Source organism: Trichechus manatus, unplaced genomic scaffold (assembly GCF_000243295.1).
Source record: "Trichechus manatus latirostris isolate Lorelei unplaced genomic scaffold, TriManLat1.0 scaffold00003, whole genome shotgun sequence".
Taxonomy (NCBI): Eukaryota; Metazoa; Chordata; class Mammalia; order Sirenia; family Trichechidae; genus Trichechus; species Trichechus manatus.
Window position 1 is genome coordinate 7,819,192 of NW_004443939.1, and position 23,391 is coordinate 7,842,582.

General features: G+C 35.3%; 1 protein-coding gene across 1 annotated transcript in view; it reads right to left on the minus strand.

Moving 5' to 3' along the window:
• Positions 1–23,391, minus strand: part of TM2D1 (TM2 domain containing 1) — a 48,592-nt gene that overhangs the window by 17,901 nt on the left and 7,300 nt on the right. Inside the window, exons 3-5 of the mRNA XM_004368999.2 lie at positions 17,563–17,671; positions 13,941–14,032; positions 3,970–4,043 (exon numbers count right to left, since the gene is read on the minus strand). Coding sequence (XP_004369056.1) covers positions 3,970–4,043; positions 13,941–14,032; positions 17,563–17,671 — 275 coding nt within the window. The remainder of the gene's footprint in view (positions 1–3,969; positions 4,044–13,940; positions 14,033–17,562; positions 17,672–23,391) is intronic.

Sequence of the window (23,391 nt, forward strand, 5' to 3'; positions counted from 1 at the left end):
GAGGGTTGCTATGTTGTGGGGTTGTTAACCAATGTTATAAAACAACATGTGTACTTCTGTTTCATGAGGAACTACTTGTTCTGTAAGCCTTCATCTGAAATACAATTAAAAAAAAAAAAATTACCAAGGAGCCAAGGAATAAGAGACAAGGACCCTCCCCTAGAGCCTAAAGAAAGAGAAAGCCTTCCCCTAGAGCCAGTGCCCTGAATTAGAATTTTCAGTCTCCTAAAGTGTGAGAAAATAAATTTCTGTTTGCTAAAGCCATCCACTTGTATTTTTGTTACAGCAGCACTAGATAACTAAGACACCTACTAAATTTAATTTGGAGCCCTGGTGGCACAGTGATTAAATCGAGCTCGGCTGCTAACCAAAAGGTCAGCAGTTTGAATCCACCAGTTGCTTCTTAGAAACCCTACGGGGCAGTTCTACTCTGTCCTATAGGGTCGGAATCGACTCGACGGCAATGGGTTTTGTTTTTTTTTAATATATAATTTATCAACAACTTCCATTTTTATTCTTTGCCTCTCAAGTGATCCTGTAAAATTTAGAACTTTGAGTTCCTAAAGGAAAGCAATGATTTTTAAGAAACTATCATTTTTAGCTTCTCATCTTCCCTTAATTGGCACAGAGCCACACTTTTCACAAGGCATACTACATTCTGTTCAACTCAGCAAAAATTTTTGAGGGCATGTTCTATGTTTAGCACATTACTGGTGCTTTAGGAGATTAATAAAAATCTTTTTTTTCTCAAGACATTTATGTCTGAAAAGTCAAGCCCACGTATGCAAAGGTTAAAAAATAATACAAAGCACTATATAACTGAGTGTTAACATGAGTGGCATCTAAAAAGTACCGACATAAATGAGACGTTTTATAGATTTGATAAATGTACTAGTAATATTCCTAAATGTCTTGGAGATTATGGTGCTTCTGTGAACTTATGCTGCTCATATAGTTACTAGCCCTTTAAGGAAATCTACTTTGTAAATTGAATAGGAATGAAAAAAAAAAAAGTAGTATCTTCCATTTGTTTTATTTAACAAAAAATCAAACATACTTCCTTCTGACAACTTTCTACATCCCAACTCATATTTCTATTATCCCTCTATGTATCCTCATCTTTCTGATTTGTGGCTGTCTTGTCTCCACTTAACAGGAGAAACTTTCTTTTCTTTTTGTTATGCAGAGTACACATTAGTGGTTTTGGAAGAATTAAAAACATTCAGATTGTATGAGTGAAGATTAAACGTAATCAAAATACTCATACTTTTTTCTGATTAAAAAAAACTCACATGGTCTAATCTGTCCTTTATGATGTACATAAAATTATACAAGCACAAAAGAATGAGTGTTATAAAATCTTCAGAACTGCCTTACGATAACTACATATATGGAGTTATATACAACAGTTGTAAACAGTTGAAAGACTGTATGCTACACATGTATCACTGGCTTAGATGTTTCTGAATGCACAAAAGAACTGAATTAATTCTAAGTTTTGTTTCATACCATTCTTCATTCCTATTATTTTCATATATTTTTCTTTTTATCATCACTTATTTTATGTTGTATCATATATTTTTAAGTATAAAGGAACACAGGAAACTTTCAAAGTTTATTAGCAAATAGATAAAATTTACAAAAGTATTTTCAGTTAATACAGAAACATGTAAAACTTAACTTTAGCAATGTATGCAATTAGACTTTATATTGTTTTGGTTCAAAGATGAAGTAATTAGACCTATTTTTCCTCCAAGAGGATTTTCTTGAGTTTTTGTTATAAACACTGTGAAGCAAAGTATGTTTTTATAGGTCATGAGCCCATGCACAATATGCTTCTGGCATCACAGCCCAATAGAAATATACTGCTATTACAAGTCACTGGGGAATAACATTTAATGGCAAAAAAGAAAAAGCAGCAGCAGCAGTAGTAGCAGCAGCAGAAGACGAAACAGGCATTGAGAGAATGGGAAGAAAAGGGGAATACATAAAAAGATGATGGATAAAACATAAAAGGTTTATGAGAAGTTAGAAAATATATATTCAGGACATAAATATTAGTATAGTTTTTGATATAGTAAAACCTTGATTTTCTGAAAAAATAGTTCACCTCTAAAACTGATGTAATCAACAGCCTAATGTCATTTAATATACTTAAATGCAAATTTAAATATATTAAATGACATTAGGATAAGGCTACATGTCATATTGGCTACATTTGAAAACCTTTATTTTTCCTCCAATTGGAAAGCAATCTAAGACAAGCAATACCTGTTAAAATGTCTTATCTAGGAAAATTTACAACAGAGATTCAGACACTCTAGTTCTGTCTCAATAATTTCAAAACATGGCAGAATCTCAATCCCAGGAGACCTTTTAGAAAAGAAGTATATGCTCCAAAAAGTTCAGGCATTCATGTACCAGAAGGCAGTGACTGAATCAAATCAGTTCTATAATTTGATATAAATAAAGCTACAAAGCAATAATATCACCAAAAATAAAAAAGAACCTAGCCTCAAGCTATTAACTAAAAGGTTGAGTTTCAAAGATATTGGATTCTTGATATCTTTACTTGAAGAATCCCAGTAACACATCAAATTCCTTGTATCCTCATTTAAAATGAGAAACCCATTTCCAAGCATATGCGCATATGTACCTTAGCCTCTTCATGCCTGCTTGCCTGCCCCACAGAGAAGGCAGGGTATTTAGTTAGGCATATGTTTGCGAATGAAGACAGGAAAATTCCAACTTTAAAACCAAATATTTTCCTTGTTTAATTCTGGTATCTTATTGGCCCATATGCTGCCTCCTCCTCACAGTATGGTACCCTGCACATTTTTCATCTTAGTTTTGACTTTCTTTTAAAGTATACAGATAATATCAAGCAGACAGAACTGAGTGGAAATGCAGTATGGAAAAGCAGAGCAAAACTGATGACAATTTAAATGAATACAGATAAACTTGAAGACATTAAGTGCTCCATAAATGCTTGTTGAAAATGCTGTTTTGCAACTTAAATAAATTCATCTCTTTCTCTAATTTAAGTATCCTCATGAGTTAACTACCACCAGCTCAGTATAATCTAACAGAAAACATCTGATGACGTTTTACATGCTTAGGACAGCATTTCACAAACTATGCCTGCCCTACATCCACTGCAGCAAGAGAGAACGAGACGGATGCAGACAGAGACGCAGAGCTGCCTATGAGGTGAGTCCTGAACACACCATTTGGTTACAGATTTGGTCTTGCCCGAGGCCAGCCCCACACCCAGATTTTCTACAGGGAACCCATACATTCCTTTTTTTTCTTTTTGGCTTAAGCTAGTTGGATTTCAGTTTCTGTAGTCTGCAACAAAGAGAATACTAATAAAGGGTTTCTGTCCAGCACAAAAGAAAACTTTATTTTTTGTGGAAGAAAGATCTGGTGATTTGCTTCCGTAAAAGTTACAGCCTAGAAAACCCTATGGGGCAGTTCCACTCTGTCACATGGGGTCACTATGAGTCAAAATTGACTTACATGGCACCTAACAATGTTTATATGTATATCAGATTCTCATCACTATCCTGTCATAATAATCAACAAAGTGGCTGTGATTATTAGGGAAAGGAACAAGTTTGGGAAATACTATAACCACAACATCCTTAGAAACTCATAACACATATAATAAACATTCTGAGTATTTATCCAGTAAAAAAATTTTTTAAACCCAGTTGAACTCATGTTTACAAATCATATTTGAGTATGGAATCCTTTAGGAACTTAAGTCTTTTAGAATTACTAAGTGACAGAACACAGTTCCGGGAATGCTACTTGCAAATATGATCATGATCCCTTAGATCCAGCATCTGAATAAAAATCTGAAACGTGCATTCCTATCTATTTTCTAATATAATTAAAATTTAAAATATACCAGGAGAGGATCAAAGTAAAATTAGTTCACCTTCTAGACTGAAACTACTAACTTACCTGCATTGAAATAAGAATGAAATCAATTAGGCTTCCAATTCCACAAAACCCTACAGTGCAAAACTTCAACAAACCTACAAAAGAAGACAAAGTTATTTACAATTTGGAAAGTCTTATAAATAGTAACAAAAATCTTTCAGTTTTCCAATAAACCATTATATCTACTACAAAATTTTAATATAAAGAATATAAAATTACTTTTAAAAATCAAGTCTACGTTTGAAAATACAACAAAAATTTAAAGAAACTTCTATGTAGAAAAATCACAAAATAACTTCTTAATTCACTTAACAAACAAATATTAAGAAATGAAAGAACAACTCAGTGTAATCTTACAAAATTTTTTAAGAGAAAAGGCTTAAAGAAAGAAATCTTTAAATCTCAGTACACCAGAGTTACAGAACATCTTTTAGCACTAATATCCTTATTTATTTATCTAGACTTAATACACTAAGAATACAAATTTTAACATACATTTATAGTAGAAAGTTCAAATAAAGACTGTCATGCCCACAGAAAATTAATCAGGGAAAATCATAAAACCTTAAAATCATAAAATCTTACTAGTAACCCAATTACCTTGAATTTATTCTGTATTTTTTTTTTTCCTAAAGCATCTCATGTTTTTAGCTCTTTAATCAAAATCAACAGTTCTGTGCTGGGCACTATATACACCTCTGTCCTTGGTGCCAACCCAAGAACTCAGATACTAAAATGGATAACAAAGCATAGAATCCAGGACTTATACAAAGATATAACCCAAAAACATGATGATGGAATTAGAATAGGCAGATCTGGGGGGATGAGGATGAATAATCTCTCTTCTATGTTTAAACTTGGGATGCTTTCAAGAATCCCACTTGAAATAAAGAAATGGTACAAAACTAGATTCTTCGTGAAAGGGTAGCTCTGAGTATCAACTATAAACAGATGCCAGCTGAAATCACAGGGGTAGATGAGATCACCTCCTCCATACAACTTGGAAAAACACAAATAAGATTGAAATATGTAGGTATATTAGATTATTTTATCTCTTCTTAGTATTAGATATACAGCAGAATAATAAGTACTAGCATAGCACATGTTGGGAATAATTATTAAAATACAGATATGATATGAAGTTTTGCTTTTAGTTTTCTTCAAAATACTTATTACCTACCTAAGACTAGCTGTCACTGAGCAGATTCTGACTCATGGTAACCCCATGTGTATCAGAGTAGAACTGTGCTCCACAGAGTTTTCAATGGCTGACTTTTTGGAAGCAGACTGCTAGGACTTTCTTCCGAGATGCCTCCGGGTGGACTTGAACCTCCAACCTTTGTGTCAGCAGCTGAACATGTTAACTGTCTGCACCACTCAAGGACTCCATTATCTACCTAATATTTTACATTTGTTTATTATCTGTCTGATGGAAGCCCCATGAGGGCAGAGACTTATCTGTTGTGTTTATTGCTTAGAATAGTGGCTGGCACATAGTAGATGCTCAGTATTTGTTGAACGAATAGATGGATTTTCTCAGCTTTTGTGTTTCCTAAAGAACTCTGTTATCCGTATCATTTTATCCATTATCTTATACAATAACTCTTTTAATTATTTTTTTCATTAGTCTCATTTTATTATAGTTGCCCAAGGAAACTTTGCTGAGATTTTTATCCACTCCCTGTATATTTCTGAAATGTATCCCTCTTCACATAGGATTTTAGCATAAATTTGGAAACATCACAGAGTATCCTTTCCTTCAATTTGTTTATCAAAAGAATACTAAGAATGGTCCAGGACAGTCTTTAATTAACTGCTAGTCTGTGAAGAAAAAGGAACCATGTGAGGGCCTTTGGGTCTGTTGTGCCTTCTCCCAAGGATGTTCTTCTTGTAGCGCGTCTCATCTTTCAGAGAAGTCTTCCCTAAAGTGCCTATCGAAAGCAGCATACTGCTCCCCTACAACTCAGCTACTCTAGTGCATCTCCCGTTTCCTTTATAGTGCTCACTGCAAATCTGGAATAGTCTCATTCGTTTGTTCATTCACTCTTTTTCTGAAATGTAAATTCCTAAAGGCAGGGGCCTTATCTGTCTTGTTCAAGTTGATGCCCTGAACAGTATCTGACAGACAGAAAGAATTTAATAAATATTTGTTGAATGAATATAAAAAAACTGAAAACAACTTAAATGTCCAACGGGGAGGAATTGCCTTGAAAAATAAAGGCACATCTAGCAATAGGACAGAATACTATGCAGCCATTTAAAACCATGACACATTAGTATATTTTTTGGCAAAGTAATGTGATCACATCCAAAACAAAGATGAAAATAAAGAGTTCATTAAAATCTAGATATTCTGCTGATGAAGCCTTTTCTGAGGGTTCTTCAGAAAAATGAACACTAGAGATTCCTATTAAGATAAAATACTAGATCAGGAATAATATGTTTGGAATATGGCTTAACGCTACCTGATCCTAGAGTATACATTTTAAAAGAAACTATAAAATGGATCCAGGATAATATTTTAAAATTTAAGGAATTTGCAAACTACTCTATAGTGACAGTACATCAGAAAGAAGCGGGTCAGGAGGACAGAGAGGAAGAGATTACAAAGAGCCACAAGGAAACTTTTGAGGGAGATGGGTATGGTGATTATGTTGATTGTGGTGATGGTTTCACAGGTGTAAACATATTGTATATCTTAATGTACAATTATACATTTTAAATTTCAAATATGTGCACTTTAATATGTGTCATGTATACCTCAATAAAGCTGTTTAAAAAACTTAAGGAACTGATCAGTTAACTGTTTAAAAAAAAAAAAAAAAGGTGAATGTTTAAGCTGATTTCAGTGATTTACATCCTGTCTCACTCCAGACCTGTGATGTCAACTATGGTCTATCTATTTTTACCAAATTAAGGTAAAGGATGACTTTTCTGATGAAGTTTCTATTAATGCTATCTTATACTTGTTTTAGCTATTCAAGTATAAAAGTTAATATAAAAGAGATAAAGAACTTAGAACAGTGCATGGGACATGGTAGGCATCTGATAAACAATAGCCCTGCTGCTACTTTTGCTTCTCCTATTCCAATTAATTATAATTGAGAATTTTAGACACTATAAATTCAAATTCCCCTAACGTAGCATCATCTAACCTAGCCTCATCTCTTGCTACTTCCTTTTCCCTGTATTATGGTCAAACAAACTATCCGAAGTTCTCTTCCAGCGGGCCATCTTCCCCTATCTCCTTCATCCATCTCTGCACTTATACTATGCTATTCTCTGCCTTAACTCCTCCGCTGCGCTCCACTCTTTCCTATCATCTGACTAACTCCCAATCATCTTTTAACTTAGCTTAGATGTTCCCACTTCTGGAAAGCTTTCTCTAATATCCTTAAGATGAATTCACTGTCATTCCTAGATGCTGGGGGAGCATCCCATGCATGATTTATTATATATCTGTCTGTCTTCCCCCATCCTTCTGTGAGTAATCTGAAGTCTGGGCTGTGTCATTCTCATGGCTAGTATAATACCTCCTATAAAATAGGCATTCAATTGGACAACTGAAGGGAAAAATTACATCAACAGGAAATTATCTTATTTGTAAATAAACACTGATCAACTTGAATAACACAAAGTAGCACACATTCTATACAGCCTTTATCAAAACCAACACCAACCATTATTCTTGTGGGTTTTATTTTATTTTTTTAAAAGATAGGGATATGTGAACTACCAAAAGTAGACTAATTTTTTTTTTAATAAAAAGGTATTAGGTCTCTTTGTACAGACCCCATTTACTTCTTATTATGGAAAAGAATATCAGCTATAGATTTAAAAAAATTAAAGTTCTAAAAAATAATGTTACTAATTGTCATGGATTGAACTGTGTCCCCCAAAAATATGTGTCAACTTGGGTAGGCCATGATTCCCAGTATTGTGTGGTTGTCTTCCATTTTGTGATCTGATGTAATTTTCCCATGGGTTGTAAATCCTGATCTCTGTCTGTTGTTAATGAGGTTATGTTAAAGAGGATTAGGGTGGGATGCAACACCCTTACTCAGGTCACAGCCCTGATCCCATGTAAGGGGAGTTTAGCTGGGGTGTAGCCTCCATCACCTTTATCTTACAAGAGATAAAAAGAGACACAAGCTAGCAGAGAGGGGGACCTCATGCCACCAAGAAAGAAGCACAGGGAGCGAAGCACATCCTTTGAACCCAGGGTCCCTGCACTGAGAAGCTCCTAGAACAAGGGAAAACTGATGACAAGGACGTCCCCCAGAACTGACAGAGAGAGAAAGCCTTTCCCTGGAGCTGGCACCCTGAATTAGGACATCTAGCCTCCTAGACTGTGAGAGAATAAATTTCTGCTTGTTGAAGCCATCCACTTGTGGTATTTCTGTTACAGCAGCACTAGATAACTAAGACATTGATTAAGAAAGATCCATTTTTAATCTGAACCATTACTATTATATTCATTCAAATAAAATTATACTGCCAGATGGCTACATTAATAAAGCTCATATTTAGAGTGTACTTTATTTTATACCTTAGTAACTTAAACTTTACATTTTAAAAAACACAAATTAATAATAGGATTTATGTAAGTATAAAATAAAAAGAACAGAGATTAATTTTTGATATTTCTTGCTTCATTACAGGTTGGGTCTTGCAAACATTTTTATGCCTGCATAACTGCTTGAAAGAACGAACATTGATACTGAGGCTGTTGTTCGCCAAACCATAAGTGTGCTACAATAATTTGCTAATTACTTATTACTATTCCTATTGGGTCTATACCTATAAAGGGGAGCTTTCAAATCTTAGAGAAGTTTAACCTACAAATCCCTCTATTTGTCCTATAATATATGGATATCATATACCAGTTCAAACTGGTACCTTCAAACTTAAAGGGACTAATATAACGAAAGGTTTTTAATATTTAGGCTTAAAACACACAACACTTTTGTTACTCTCATAATTAAAAAAATTTACTTTTTAAAATGAATACCACTAGGAAAAGAGAGTATCTTTCCTGTTAACTGCCTCCAAAACAGATACTATCTCTGAGAATCCTTAATCTTTTAATACTACAGATGGGCAAACAAAATATGCTAGTTATTGCATATTAAAAAAAAAACACAGATGTTAACACAGAGTTAAAACACAAAAACAGAATATTATTAGAATAAGATGTTACAGTGAAAAAGGCTTCCAGTTAGAGCAGCAATAGTATATAGAAGAATAAATCAATTAAAGGACATAAATAAATATATATATATATGAGAGTGTGTGTGTGTATACAAAGACAGTAGTTACGTGCTAAAAAGGAATTTGAAATATCTATAAAGGAAATGTTTCTAAAAGCAATTTTTAGATCTTATCAAATTTTATTCAACCCTGTATTCCTTCCCCCACTTTCCCTTATTTAATCTTGAAGGAAAGTTGGTATAATGAAGTATTACACTCAACACTAAATTCTTTAAACATGGTAAGCTGCACACCTGCATGATTTACATTATTTATACTGTTCTTACAAAATTCCAATGACTATGTCTTAGGCTGGGTTCTCTAGAGAAGCAAAACCAGTAAAGCGTATAATATATATAGAGAGATTTATATCAAGGAAACCGCTCACGCAATTGTAGAGGCTAGAATGTCCCAAATATGCAGATCAGGGTAGAAGCCTCTCCCAATTCATATGGCCAGAGAAGCTGGCAAACCCAAGATCAGCAGGTCGGAGAGCAGGGCTCCCGTTCACAGGCTGTGAAGTCTGACGAATTCCAAGATCAGCAGGCCAGACCGCAAGGTTTCTCCTGATTCACGTAGCTGCAGGGGCTGGCAAACCCAGGATCAGCAGGTCTGGGAGGAGGACTCTTGCTTGCAGGCTGTGAAGATCGATGAATCCCAAGACTGACAGGTAAGCTGCTAGCTCAAGTCCCATGAACCAGAGGTGAGACAACAAGAGGCACTCCTGGATCCAAAATAAGCCAAAAACTTGGCAAGGGGAGCAGGAAGGAAGTAGCTGGCGGAGGGCGGAGAGACAAGCCAAAAACCTTGGCAAGGGAAGCAGGAAGGGAGTAGCCAGTGGAGGGTGGCGAGATGAAGACTGAGGGGGCAGTGAGCCACCACAGGCCCCGCCCCTGCCGATACCACTCAGCAGATTCTATCGTGTGGGTGATCACATATCAAATTTCAACAAGGAAATGATCACAACATTATACAACTGCCAAAACACTGAGAACCATGGCCTAGCCAAGTTAACATACAATCTTAACCATCACAGACTATGAACACTATTAAGGAAGTACATAAAAAAGCTGTATATGAATACTACCACTGCTTTTCATAAACATGAATATAAGAAAAATGGCATTTTTGACCCTATCTATAACTACTTTTAGAAACTCTGGTGGCATAGTGGTTAAGAGTTCAGCTGGTAACCAATAGGCTGGCTGTTTGAATCTACCAGGTGCTCCTTGGAAACCCTATGGCGCAGTTCTACTCTGTCCTATAGGGTTGCTATGAGTCTGAATCCACTCAACAGCCAAGGGTGTGGTGTGTGTAACTACTTTAAACCTTATATCATCCAGTTCAGATTTTTTTTATAACAGTAATCATTTTAATTGAAAATATCAAAATTCCTTAACCTTGGCTTGTTAGTAAAATTTAAAAATTAAATCAAAAACACTTTTTGAATTTTAATTAACTGTAATTTTTACATATTGGAGTAATTTAGCTGATAAAACATACTAAAATCCTTAACACTGAAGTAGTTTAAATGCAAGTAAGATATAGATTAAAAAAAAAAAAAATTTGAGTGCTTAGAGAGATAAGAAGAGGAATTTCAATTAAAGTTAACAAATTTAACATTCCCCTTAGCTCCTCTTACTCCAAGACCCCACTAAATTATAGCGAAGGGATTTTTAAAAAGTCATAAACCCAATAAAAAGAATGGAAGATAAGACAATAGGAACAAAAATTTGGAAGCTGTAAAGCAGATAGATAAGGTGACAGATATAACAACTAACTCTGAGAAAACTGAATCCTAAACAAGCAGTCAAAATATTTGTTGAATTAATGAACAAGCAAGGTTGTTGTAAGTATAAAGTATGTTATTTAAAGTTTCCTTTTTTAATGTACACTGAAGCATAAAGTCAAATATTGAAAATTAAACCTGCAAATTTGTGGAACCTCAGCCTCAACCTGAGAGGTTGTCTTTGACCTATGCTGACAATAGCTTGGAGAAGCAGTGGCCAGAGAAAGGTAGCTCCTGGCAAGAAACTAACATTCACTAACCAGAGCCACTACACCTTTACAGAGCTTCATTACCTAGAGTTTTATTTTACAGGGAAAAAAAATGCACCAACATATTATCATGTGCTACACTAAGTCAAAAACATTAACTTACTCTATATAACATGACAGCCCATTTGACACACATCTCAGGTAAACAACATACAAAGCCTCTCATTAAGCAAATATTTTAAAAATATCTACTATTCATCACTGAATAAACTGTTCTAAATAACAAAGTTTCTCCCTTCCCTTCTAACCTTTCAAAAACTTTTAAAAAATCAGAAATCTTTTTAAAAATTACGTATAGTCCTGTCAGCTTAAAGAGAACATATAAGAAAAGATAAGGACTAAGTCGGAAGGCTTAGGATGAGTTCTACCCATCACCATACTTTGTTACATTCTCATTATTTCCCATTTCATCCATCCATCCATCCATTCATCCATCCATCATCCACCCATCCATCATCTATCCATTCATTCATCCATCATCCATCCATCTATTCACCCATCATCCATCCATCCATCCATCCATTTGCTATATAAAAAGAGTTCCAGAACTCTCTGTACTTTATGTGCAATTATTCTGTATACATAAAACTGCTCTAAAAAATAAAGTGTATTTTTTTTTTTAAAAAAAAGTCTGTCAAACTAAATAATTTTCATTTTGGCAGCTCAGAGGCCTTCTGAACATACTATGGGTTTAACTGTTAGGGAAAGGTATGGTTGCTATAATGAATGGCATGAAAGTGTAGTTACACTATCATTCATGCCAGGACTGTGGCATCAACCTTTCAGCTTACTCTGCCACCAGCCTTTCTCCATTCTAAGTCATTTTCCACAATTCCTCAATATTGTCTTCTTGAAATATAAATCTGACCATGACATTCCTTTGCTTAAAACCTCAAGCATAGAGGCATAGAGGGTTAGGTCCCAATTCCATAGCAAGACACTCAAAGTCTTTCACATCTGACTACTACCTACCCGTCTAGACAACTTCATCTCCTAATACTACCCTTACTATTAAAAAAAAATCCAAAAAAACCCTTTACTGTTGAGTCAATTCCAAATCATGGTGACCCCATGTGTTACACAGTAGAACTGATCCATAGGATTTTCTTGGCTGTAATCTTTACAGAAGCAGACCACCAGGCCTTTCTTTTGCGGCACTGCTGGGTGGTTCGAACAGCCAACCTTTAGGTTAGTAGTTGAGCACAAACCATTTGGGCCTCCTAGAGGCCTTGTACTTCCTACCATAGGCTAAATTATCCACTATTCTTTGAACACACACATATTCTCTTTCTTCATACTCCTGTGCCTTTGTACATGCTGTTTCCTATAACAATATCTTCATCCTTCAAAATCTAGCTCAAATGTCATCTGAGAAGTCCTCCCTCACACCCCCAGACAGACTGAATCAGTCTCTTTTCTGTGCTCTCATATCACTTTGTTACAGTTCAGTTATAGTGCTATGTCATAAACTGGCCTAGCAACATACTTATTTTATTTCATATTTATTTTCTTCTTAGCCAATGTGCACAGTGATCTTCATCATCATTTCCACATTAGTCATTAATAAGTAATTTAGTTACTTATTTAGCATGCAGTAAACTGAATAACTGTTTGTTGTCTCAATAAATTAGTGTATGTACTTAACATTCTAACACTGAGGTCCAAGTAAGGCTGTCAGAAGCACACCTCCCACCAACCCCAAATGAAGATTCTTTTTTGATTCCTGGTGGGTAGCAATATGGAAGGAATATGGTTAGCTATCCCCTAGCTAGAGCAAAGGATCCATAAACTTTAAATTTGCTCAGTGAGGGCTAATACAGAGGCAAGGGATTACAGTAAATAAAGCATGATCTCTGGAGCCAGAAAATGTGGGTTCAAATTCAGGTCACTAGCTAAGTGTCCTTGGGTAAATCTCTTAATCTTGTGACAATTTCCCTATCCATAAAACAAGGATAACAACAAATATGTCACAGAATAAAGCAAGGCCTCTAGAGTCAGTAAATCACTTAACCTGTTCGGTGACAATTTCCCTACCTGTTAAAGAGGATGATAAAACGCAGAGAGTTGTAAGGTTTAAATAAGGTTAGGCATGTGAAAGTGTTGTTTAAAAAAAAGCTATAGCTAAATGTAAATAGTTTTTATAATCATTAGTAACTGTGGTAAATGTGAAGATTATACCTAGGAGGAAGGTCTGGGGAAGTGATGCTAAAGTGATAAAATCCAGGCTCCCACACCAGCTCATGCTGGCAGCCACAGTTCCAATCTCAGCTTGTCCTGAAAGTGGTAGTTTCTATTCACAAGGTTACAGTGACAGACGTTCAAATAGAAGAAAACATTAATTTTGGAGGGATATACATTTATTCATAAAATATTTGAGTACCCACTATGTGCCTAGCACTAGCAGTAACAGCTCAAGACTATTATCTTAAGTGAATGCCTAGGTACATGGAGTGTGTTTTCATAAAAGTAAAAATCCAGGAAAGGAAAGTCAGTATTTCTTATTGAAGCTGAATTGTAGAGCTAACGGCTAGCTCTGTACTCAACAGAAGAACATTAGCCATTCAACCCCAGTTACACAGAACTTCAAATGTTAATAATATACAGAGATTTAATCTATAAGAATAAGTACATTTACCTAAAACACAAGTTTTACAAGGATTTTTTTTTAAATAAAAAATACTCACCCAAGGCTGGGTATCCAAGGTAAAATCGATCTGCTCCCAACCATCCAAGAAAAAGAGACAGAGCAACTGCCACTTTGTAGGAATATCCATTTCTGTAAAATTAAAACCTGAGTGTCAAAGTCATATATTTCCAACATGTAAACATTTTAGAAAATAAAATAGTTAATTATTATTTATTTGTTTATTCATTCATTCATTCGATTAATGCTTTTTGGGTGCCTACTACGTGCCAGGCACTGTTCTAGGCTCTTGGGATAGATTAATGAACAAGAGACAAAGATCCCTGCCTTTGTGAAGTTTATAATCTAGATGTGGCAAGTAATAAACATAAACATATTATTTATTATTATTATTATTGTTGTAGTTTTAAGTGAAAGTTTACAATTCAGGTTAGTTGTATTGGCAAATGTGTTATATATATATTTACAACAATTAAAAAAAAAGGTGCCATTCAGTAAGAGAAAGGAGAAAATGATTGGAAGGAAAAAATAATAGATTCAGTTTGGGACCTTAAGATACACAAAGACTGTGACAGAAGCCAAACTGGTGGATGCATGAAAAAGCGAAAAGGACCAAGGTATATAGTCTTGGAGATATCAAAATTTACAGAACAAGCAAAGGAACAGGAATCAAAGGAAATACAGGAGTATTACATGTTATCAGTTGTCATGGATTGAATTGTGTCCCCCAAAAATATGTGTCAATATGGGTAGGCCATGATTCCCAGTATTGTGTGGTTGTCCTCCATTTTGTGACTGATGTAATTTTCCTGTGTTATAAATCTTAATCTCTGCCTGTGGTTAATGAGGCAAGATTAAACTATGTTAAACAGGATTAGGGAGGGATGTAATACCTTTACCCAGGTCACATCCCTGATCCAATGTAGAGGGAGTTTCCCTGGGGTATGGCCTGCACCATCTTTTATCTCTCAAGAGATAAAAGGAAAGGGAAGTGAGCAGAGAGATGGGGACCTCATATCACCAAGGAAGAAGCACCAGGAGCAGAGTATGTCCTTTGGACCCAGAGTTCCTATGCAGAGAAGCTCCTAGTCCAGGGGAACACAGATGACAAGGACTTTCCTACAGAGCCAACAGAGAGAAAGACTTCCCCTGGAGCTGATGCCCTGAATTTGGACCTCTAGCCTACTAGACTGTGAGAGAATAAAATTCTGTTTGTTGATGCCATCCACTCGTGGTATTTCTGTTATAGCAGCAGTAGATGACTAAGATATCAGTCCAGGAAAGAAGGTATTTTGAAAAAAGAATAGCCATATGCTTTAGAAAGATTAAGATATGCACTGTATCCATTTGATTATAGTAATATATAACAAAGATCATAGGTAAATTTTAGTATGGCCAAAACCCATACTGCACTAGACAAAGAAATTCATGAAAGGTAAGTATTACAGAAACAATTCTTTCAAGAATCTTGGCTGGAAAGGGGAATGAAATTAAAAAAGCAATTATCTACATAAGTAAATCACTCTAATGAATGATATGAAAATTGGAGGTGTGGCAGAGACTATCTAGTTATTTCCCAAACCATTTCAATTTTTCTTCTGGAATACAGCTAGACTACGTCTCCTAGCCCACCTTGCAGTTAAGAGCAGCCATGACTGAGTTTTGCCCAATGGAATAAGGACAGAAGTGATGTATGCCATTTCCACGTCTGGCCCATAAAACCTTCCTGCAAGAGGTTTTCCCACCTGCTGCTGAATGGACTCCAAGGAATACAGGAAGGAAAGCCACAAGATGAAAAGAGCAGATTCCTGCAAGACTGCGTGGAGCAACCATCATCCCTTCACCCCATCCTAACTCCTGAGCCAACCCAAATTAGACTGTGATATATGTGAGCAATAACTTACGTTAAGTCACTAAAATTATGGAGACATCTGTTACTGCAGTTAGCCTACTCTGACTAATAAATAACTGGCTGCCTTGGTAATCAGATATGGTTACCAGGCCTCAATTTCTGGAAAATGCATTATAGAATGGTCATACTTAGAATATTAAAGATGGAGTTTTAATTAATTATTAATGTTATATACAATTTGAAAAAGAATATACTAACAGGAGTAGGAGGATAATATATAAACTGGAAAGGGGACACCCAAAGAATAAGAATTTGTCAGTGGGTCTTTATTCAGTAGCGTCTATAGGACACTAGATCACTGACCAGTAGCTGACCCTTTGGTAGGCCATGTACTGAATATCCTGATAAAGGAAAAGGATATACCGGGTTATCTTAGTTTTGTGACTCTTACCATTAAAATTATCCATCAGTCTAACTCCTCTTGTTCTGATTCAATACATATCAAGCAAATTCTATTCTGGAATTGTAGGTTTTATGATAGGAAGGGAAAACGCTGACCAGTAGACTTGGAGTATCTGGTTTCCTTGATGGTTATATTTCTTATCATAATTGACATCAATGTCTTAGGGGCATGATAATGATTAGTGCAACTCAGTAGTGCTGAGCCTAATCTACCCTGACACACTGAAAGAAAAATCAGAGTTAACTTGGATATTAAGTCACAGACAACTGTGGTGACCAACAAATGCAATATGAACCTGTAAAGGTCCAACCTGAATGGCTAGCTACTCTCAACAGATGATTTTCTTAAATGCTGTATTATAACCTCTGATATCTTGGACCAGCACTTAATTATTATTTGTAGTTTGGAATATTGAAGGTAGAAATATCAATCCATAAATTTAAAAATTAACTAAATCATCTAAGTATTTTGAAAATAATTCCTTTTAACAATTTTTACTTTACTAATGAGAAATCTTGGACCCAAGAAGCTTAAGTGATTGGTTTAGGATTACACAGCAAGACAGAATCTAAAATCCCTCATTAACTCAACCAAGTAGGATCAAAAAAAAAAAAAAAAGGACTCTAATGGTTCTTTCTAAGAATTCTAATAGAACGTGTAGAAATAGCAATGATACAATTGCAAACAGTGCTTAAAAGAAGTACCATCAGATAAACTGTAACAATATACAATAATAAGATAAAATATAGTGCCAGAAAGTAATAAGAATGGATAAAACTAAATCATGTTTTTAGTACAAAGTAGAAATTTTACTGTTGCAAATATAAAAAGCAAACTCAAAAGTCCTTTAAACAGAGAACATTCCTAACAAGACAGAGCCATTTATCATAATATCCCAAACTGGTAACTTCTGAATTCTGTTTAACATTACCATTCATCATCTCCATCTATTACAAAGTATGAAACTGAGTTTTCAAAATGCCGTTAATGCGTAAATGATTAACAATTGTTGGCGCTCCTCTAATACAAGTACACAATTCCTTATTTGCACTCTAGAAATCCCCAAAATTCTGAAAATAGAATTTTTTCATAATTCAGTTGGTGACACACTAATCTGAATTTACACGACATGAGGCCATTTATAGTCTTTATCTCAGCTCGGTTGGAAAATCACATTTATTAACAAAAAAACATGCACACTTAAAATAGAGATTTTCTGACATAAGTGAAAAGTTATATTAGTGCAGGATGTTCCCCACAAGTTAACTCTTTGTCTCTTCAGTCTGTGCATTCAAGATATCACATAGGCAAGTAATCTGAAAATTTAAACTTCAGCAATACACTTACACATTTCGGCAAGATATGGGCTTAAGAAAACCAACTTCGCTTCCAGTAAAATGTGTTTCATTGCCACTGAAGTCCTTACAAGTTATGTTGGGTGCTGGAAAACATGGAACTGAAGGAAGAAAGTCAAGAAATCATTTTTTTTTTTTCCTGTATAAAAGATATGCAATTATGTTTTTTCTAAGACTAGCAAAGTACGTAAGGAAATACAATGTTATGACAAACCACCTCCCGACACAGCACCTGACATGAGGCTTTAATTTACACAGGAAAAACTATGGTATATGTGTATTCATAAACAAGATAGAGGTAATATTATATGCTGGTCTCTTAACGCTAAATATAAGAATTGACACAATGGGTTAGACTGCACGGCCTACCTAGTTCTACCTCCTGCCTCTGGCAAAGGTGGCAAGGAAAGCACTGCACAATATTACTGCCCTTTGCTTCATCTCAGAAGTCCCTGGGTGGTACAAATAGTTAAAGCACTCAGATGATAATCAAAGGTTGGGGGTTCGAGTCCACCCAGAGGCACCTTGGAAGAAAGGCCTGGTGATCTACTTCTGAAAAATCTGCCACTGAAAACCATATCGAGCACAGTTTTATTCTGACACACATGGGAATGCCATGAGTCAGAACTGACTCCACCACAACTGGCTTTCTACTTCATCTCAAGGATAAAGGATACTTGCTGAGTTTTTGTTGGTAACTCATTAGGTAATTTATCCATTATTTTAACATTATCTGAATTTGTATTTCCAGCTTATATCAACGCTTGTAGAAAATGGCTGTCATACATTAAGGCTCTTTTTATTTATTCTAAATGTATTTGTTTCTAGACTTTCTCCAAAATTTGATGTAGTATATTATTTCAGCATTTAGCAATTCTGATCTTTATTCAGACCTCAGGTGACATAATAAGAGGAACTAAAACTGTCAGAGCTTAGTATGTGCCAGGCAAACACTGTCCTAAAGAATTTATAGCCTCATAATGTAAAGAGTCAGAAGTTTGGAATGAGAATGATCTAGTTTCTTATCTGGGCATTACCCCTTTCAGAACCTGGGATTCCTTACAGGTAAAAAGGACACTAAAATCATCTATCTCATAGGACCATTGTGGGGATTAAATAAGGTATAAATTATTTAGTACAGGGCACAGCATATAGTAGGTATTCAATAAATGTTACAGGCTATGATGGTAAATGCTGTGTGTCAATTTGGCTAGGCTATGATACTCAGTGGTTTGGCAAACACTATGTAATCACCTTCCACCCTGTGATCTGATGTGAGTAACCAATTAGTTGAAAGAGGAGTTTCCTTGGGGGTGTGGCCTGCCTCCAGTATACAGATGGATGTTCTGGCGAAGCTCACTCTCTTTCTCATCCCTGCACTCTTCTCGTCGCCTGACCTCTAGTTCTTGGGACATAAGTCTACAGAAGTCTCTGGCCTGCCACCTGACCTACGGATTTTGGATTCGCCAACCCTGGCAATTCTGTGAGCCAGCAGAGGCCTTCAGCCTGCTGCCTGATCTGCAGATTTTGGATCCTCAGCCCTTGTAATCATGTGAACCAGCAGAGGTCTTCAGCCTGTTTCCTGGCCCTCAGATCGGGACTTGCCAGCCCCCACAACTGCATGAGCCATTTCCTCACAATTGTGTGAGCCATTTCCTTGAAGTAAATTTCTCTGTATATATCTATATACCCTTCACAGGTTTTGCTCCTCTAGAGAATCCAGACCAAGGCAGTGCCCTTTCCTCCTTTACCATTTTAGACTGAAAGGCACTAATGTTGTTAGGTGAGTTTCAGCATATGCTCATCTCTTTGTTTAGCATCAACAATCCCAGTTTTTGTTTTTGTTTGGAGAAAATGCAAGTATAACTTCATATAATAATCTAAGAAAACATACAAAGAATCCAGAGTTGTATATGAGAGGAAGGTGGTATTTTCTATTTAATCTTCATTGTCCGTTTTTAGGCCAGAGTAGTACATTGAAAAAATCATGCCAGGAAAGAACTCTATAAGGATTTCTGCACTTTTGTTGGGTTTACAATAGTTCAAACTATACCATCTTATAAAATTTATCTATTATATTCAAATCTCTAAGACAAGAAGGTACTTACAATAAAGGTACAGATTTAATAAAACATATTCAAAAAAGAAAAATGTAATAAAATGAAGGGGATAGGGAGAGTGAAGAAATTATTATATTAGGAAATTGAGCTAAGGCAAGACACTGCAATTGAGCAACAAATTTAGCTCAGAGCTTCCTGACAGTTAAGGCAAAAAGCTTTACATAGCTATTGTGGAGTAATAGAAAGAAAGCGTACCAATTCGCTTTTGAACAATTGTAGGAACTTGGTTTGTTTCATGATATAAGGAGCATAACATAATAGAGAATGCCTTCCATAAGAATTTTTAAAAAAGAATAGAGACGTTTTCCACGTGGCCATTTCTTATACTGACTCCAGATAAAAGCAAGGGTATAATGGTAAGGTCTACAAAGAGTTGCCAGACAATTGGTATGAAGTTGTTGGGTCATTTGACTTGATACAGGGATTAAATTTATTTATTTTTGTGAATGAATTATTATCACATTCTTTAGAGCATATCTCTTAAAAATCTAACATCTTAGGTCATGCTTTTGACTAGAGCTTTATTGTAGACAACCCAAAGTGGAGATTATTAGCAAACATCTAAAATGCAAATATGTGCTCTATGTTACAGACTGAAAGGAGATCAATACGCTCTAGACCAGTACTTCTCAACTGGGGGTGATTCTGCTCCCCAGGGAACATTTGGCAATATCTGGAGACATTTGGTTGTCACCACTGGGGAATGCTACTGGCCATCTAGGGGAGTAGAGGCCAGGAATGCTGCTAAACATTTTATAATGTGCAGAACAGCCTCCCTACAACAAAAATATTACCCAGCTCAAAACGTCAATAGTGTCAAGGTTGAGAAACCTTGCTCTAGATCAGTGGTCTTCAAACATTTTTGTTCACATATCCCTTTAAAAATTTTTATAAAACTATATACTCTCTCACACATTTAAATTGACAACTGAAAGTTTTCATCATGGATTTTAATACTTGCAAATAATATAATTTCCAGCATATTATAAATATTACCATTAAAATAAAAATGTTATAACACTTTACTAAATGTATTTAATGGAATCTAAATACTACAGCAATTTGACAGTCACCATCATCCATTTTAGAAAATATATGAAAAAGCTCTTCTTTAAAATTCAGAAACTTTACATTGTTCTTGGGAGATAAATTTTCAGAAAAAGTGTACGTCTAAAAACTAATTCCCTTAAAGACATTTGTACCTGTTTACCTCTTAGAAAACTTCTGTCTGCCCCCAGAGGCACATGTACCCCAGGTTGAAGATCAATGGTTTAGGTACCAGGTAAATAAGTCAAAGAAATGTCTGGTTAAAATATTTGCCTGGATGAGGACCACCCCACATCTATACAAAGAAGTGATCTGCAAAAATATCTATAGGTAAACACAGATTTCTCCTCAAAAAGCAGCTTTAAACCTTTTTAAATTCTCAAACCAGCCAAGTTCTAGATTAGAAATCAGTGCTATAAAACAGAATTCCATTACTAAAGTTTGAATAATTTTTCTCTAAAAGTATTACCTTGCACTTGCTCAGTTTGAAGCTGTCATACAGACTTGTCAGATCTTCCTTCAGACTGTCTAAAATCAGGTCTTAAAGAGATAGTTGCAATACAAAACACTGTAATATCGGTTGGGGCTACTGTCCAATCCACCTTACATAATAGAAATGCACTGTTCTTTGAGATGTTAAGTTCCTATATAAATTTTTCAAAAAACAAACATTCATAGGTAAGTTATAAAATGCCTTGAAAAATATTAAAAACTAAGGAACCATATGCTTCAATTTTTTTAATTAGATATTATTAATTGTTCAAATCACCATATTTTGACAGTTTTATTTTTCAATAATATTTTATCATTTCTACTAGCTGCTTTGTGTTCAATGAGACAAATAAGGCATAGGCAAATGCCCAATTCTGTGTAGAACCTCAGGAAAAATACAATAGACAGTAGGAGAGAGGTATCCGAGTGAAGGGGAAACCACATTGCTACAATTATTCTAGGGAAATTTTACAGAAGCATGAGCTACTTATTTTAAGGGATGAAAATTATGTACTTTAGAGTAAAGAATGAGCTGCTACTCCAAATCCATAGAGAGATGATGTGGGAAAGTAATAAATAAAAGAAGCATGGAGAGTTATCAGATTTGTTTGAACTCTGATCTGCTGAACTCTAATCATTCTGATAATAACTTCTAAAAAGCAAGACTTGAGAAATGGACAAAGCTGAATTTGAGTAGTTAACTTGGGTTAACTACCATATTCCTTTGGGCAGTTACAAAACCTCTCAGAATCTCATTTCATAATCTCTAAAATGGGGATGATACCCTCATACTACCCTTTGCCTCCAAGGTGATTCTGACTCATAGGGACCCTAGAGGACAGAGTAGAGTTGCCCCATAGGGTTTCCAAGGCTGTAAATCTTTACGGAAGCAAACTGCCACATTTTTCTCCCACAGAGTGGCTGGTGGGTCTGAACCACTGACCTTTCAATTAGCAGCCGAGCGCTTAACCACTGCGCCTCCAGGACTCCCTACTTTTATATTGCTTGTACATATACACATTAAAAGCAATATAGTATGTAAAGCATGGTGTTTGATTAGAAAAAGTGTTCAAAAAGTATTAGGTTCCTACTCTACGAAATTCGAGAACTTCAACATTGAGAAGATTAAGAGAATGAAACTGACGTAAGAACAAATATAAGCAGTCTCCAGGTTATGAACATTCGACTTAAGTACAATCCTAGTTACAAATCAACCACCGTAAAGCCTATTATATTAAAAATTTGAGGTACCTAAAATGGTTTGTAATAACAAACAGGTGCTACTTTGCGACATACACTAAAACATTATTATTATTACTGTATTATTATGTTACAGATGTTTTAGTGTATCTGGAAGTGATTTGTCAATGTTCTTTACGCATGGAAAGGTATACTATATACTAAGACAAACATTTGACTAACTGACGTTAGATATGAACCACACCTAACTGTTTGGACTTATGTACAAATTTGACTTACAGACTTAGGAATGTAACTTGTTTGTAACCAGGGGACTGCTCGTATAACATTGAGAGTGACTAAAATTAATCAAGGATTTTGTGAAATGAAAGAAATCAACTCAAAAGAATGGCTATGACATTAGAATTTATTCATTTTTACATATTTTATTATAATTTTGGAGCCCATGGGTGGCACAAATGCTTAAGTACTCTGTCAGTAACTGAAAGATTCGTGGCTTAAATCCACTCAGAGATGTCTCAGAAGAAAGCCTTCTGAAAGATCACAGCCATTAAAAATCCTATGGAGCATAGTTGTATTCTGACACACTTGGGGTCGCTACAAGTCAGAATTATAATTTCATTTGATCCTTATTTAAAAAACAAACAAAAAACTGTCAAGTATGCAAGACTAGGAATATGATCTTTTTTTTCCCTTTTATAAACAGGAAGACTGAGATTCCAATAAGTTAAATGAGTTAGCCAAAGTCTTACAGGTAGGTCCTACACTAACACTCATTACTCTTAGCCAATATTCTTTCCATTATACCATGATAATTCCATGCTTACAATGATTTCAGGAGCAAGCAAAAATAAATCAATATGGCACATCCATGTTCACTGCAGCATTACTCACAATAGCAAAAAGATGGAAACAACCTAAGTGTCCATCAACAGATGAATGGATAAACAAACTATGGTACA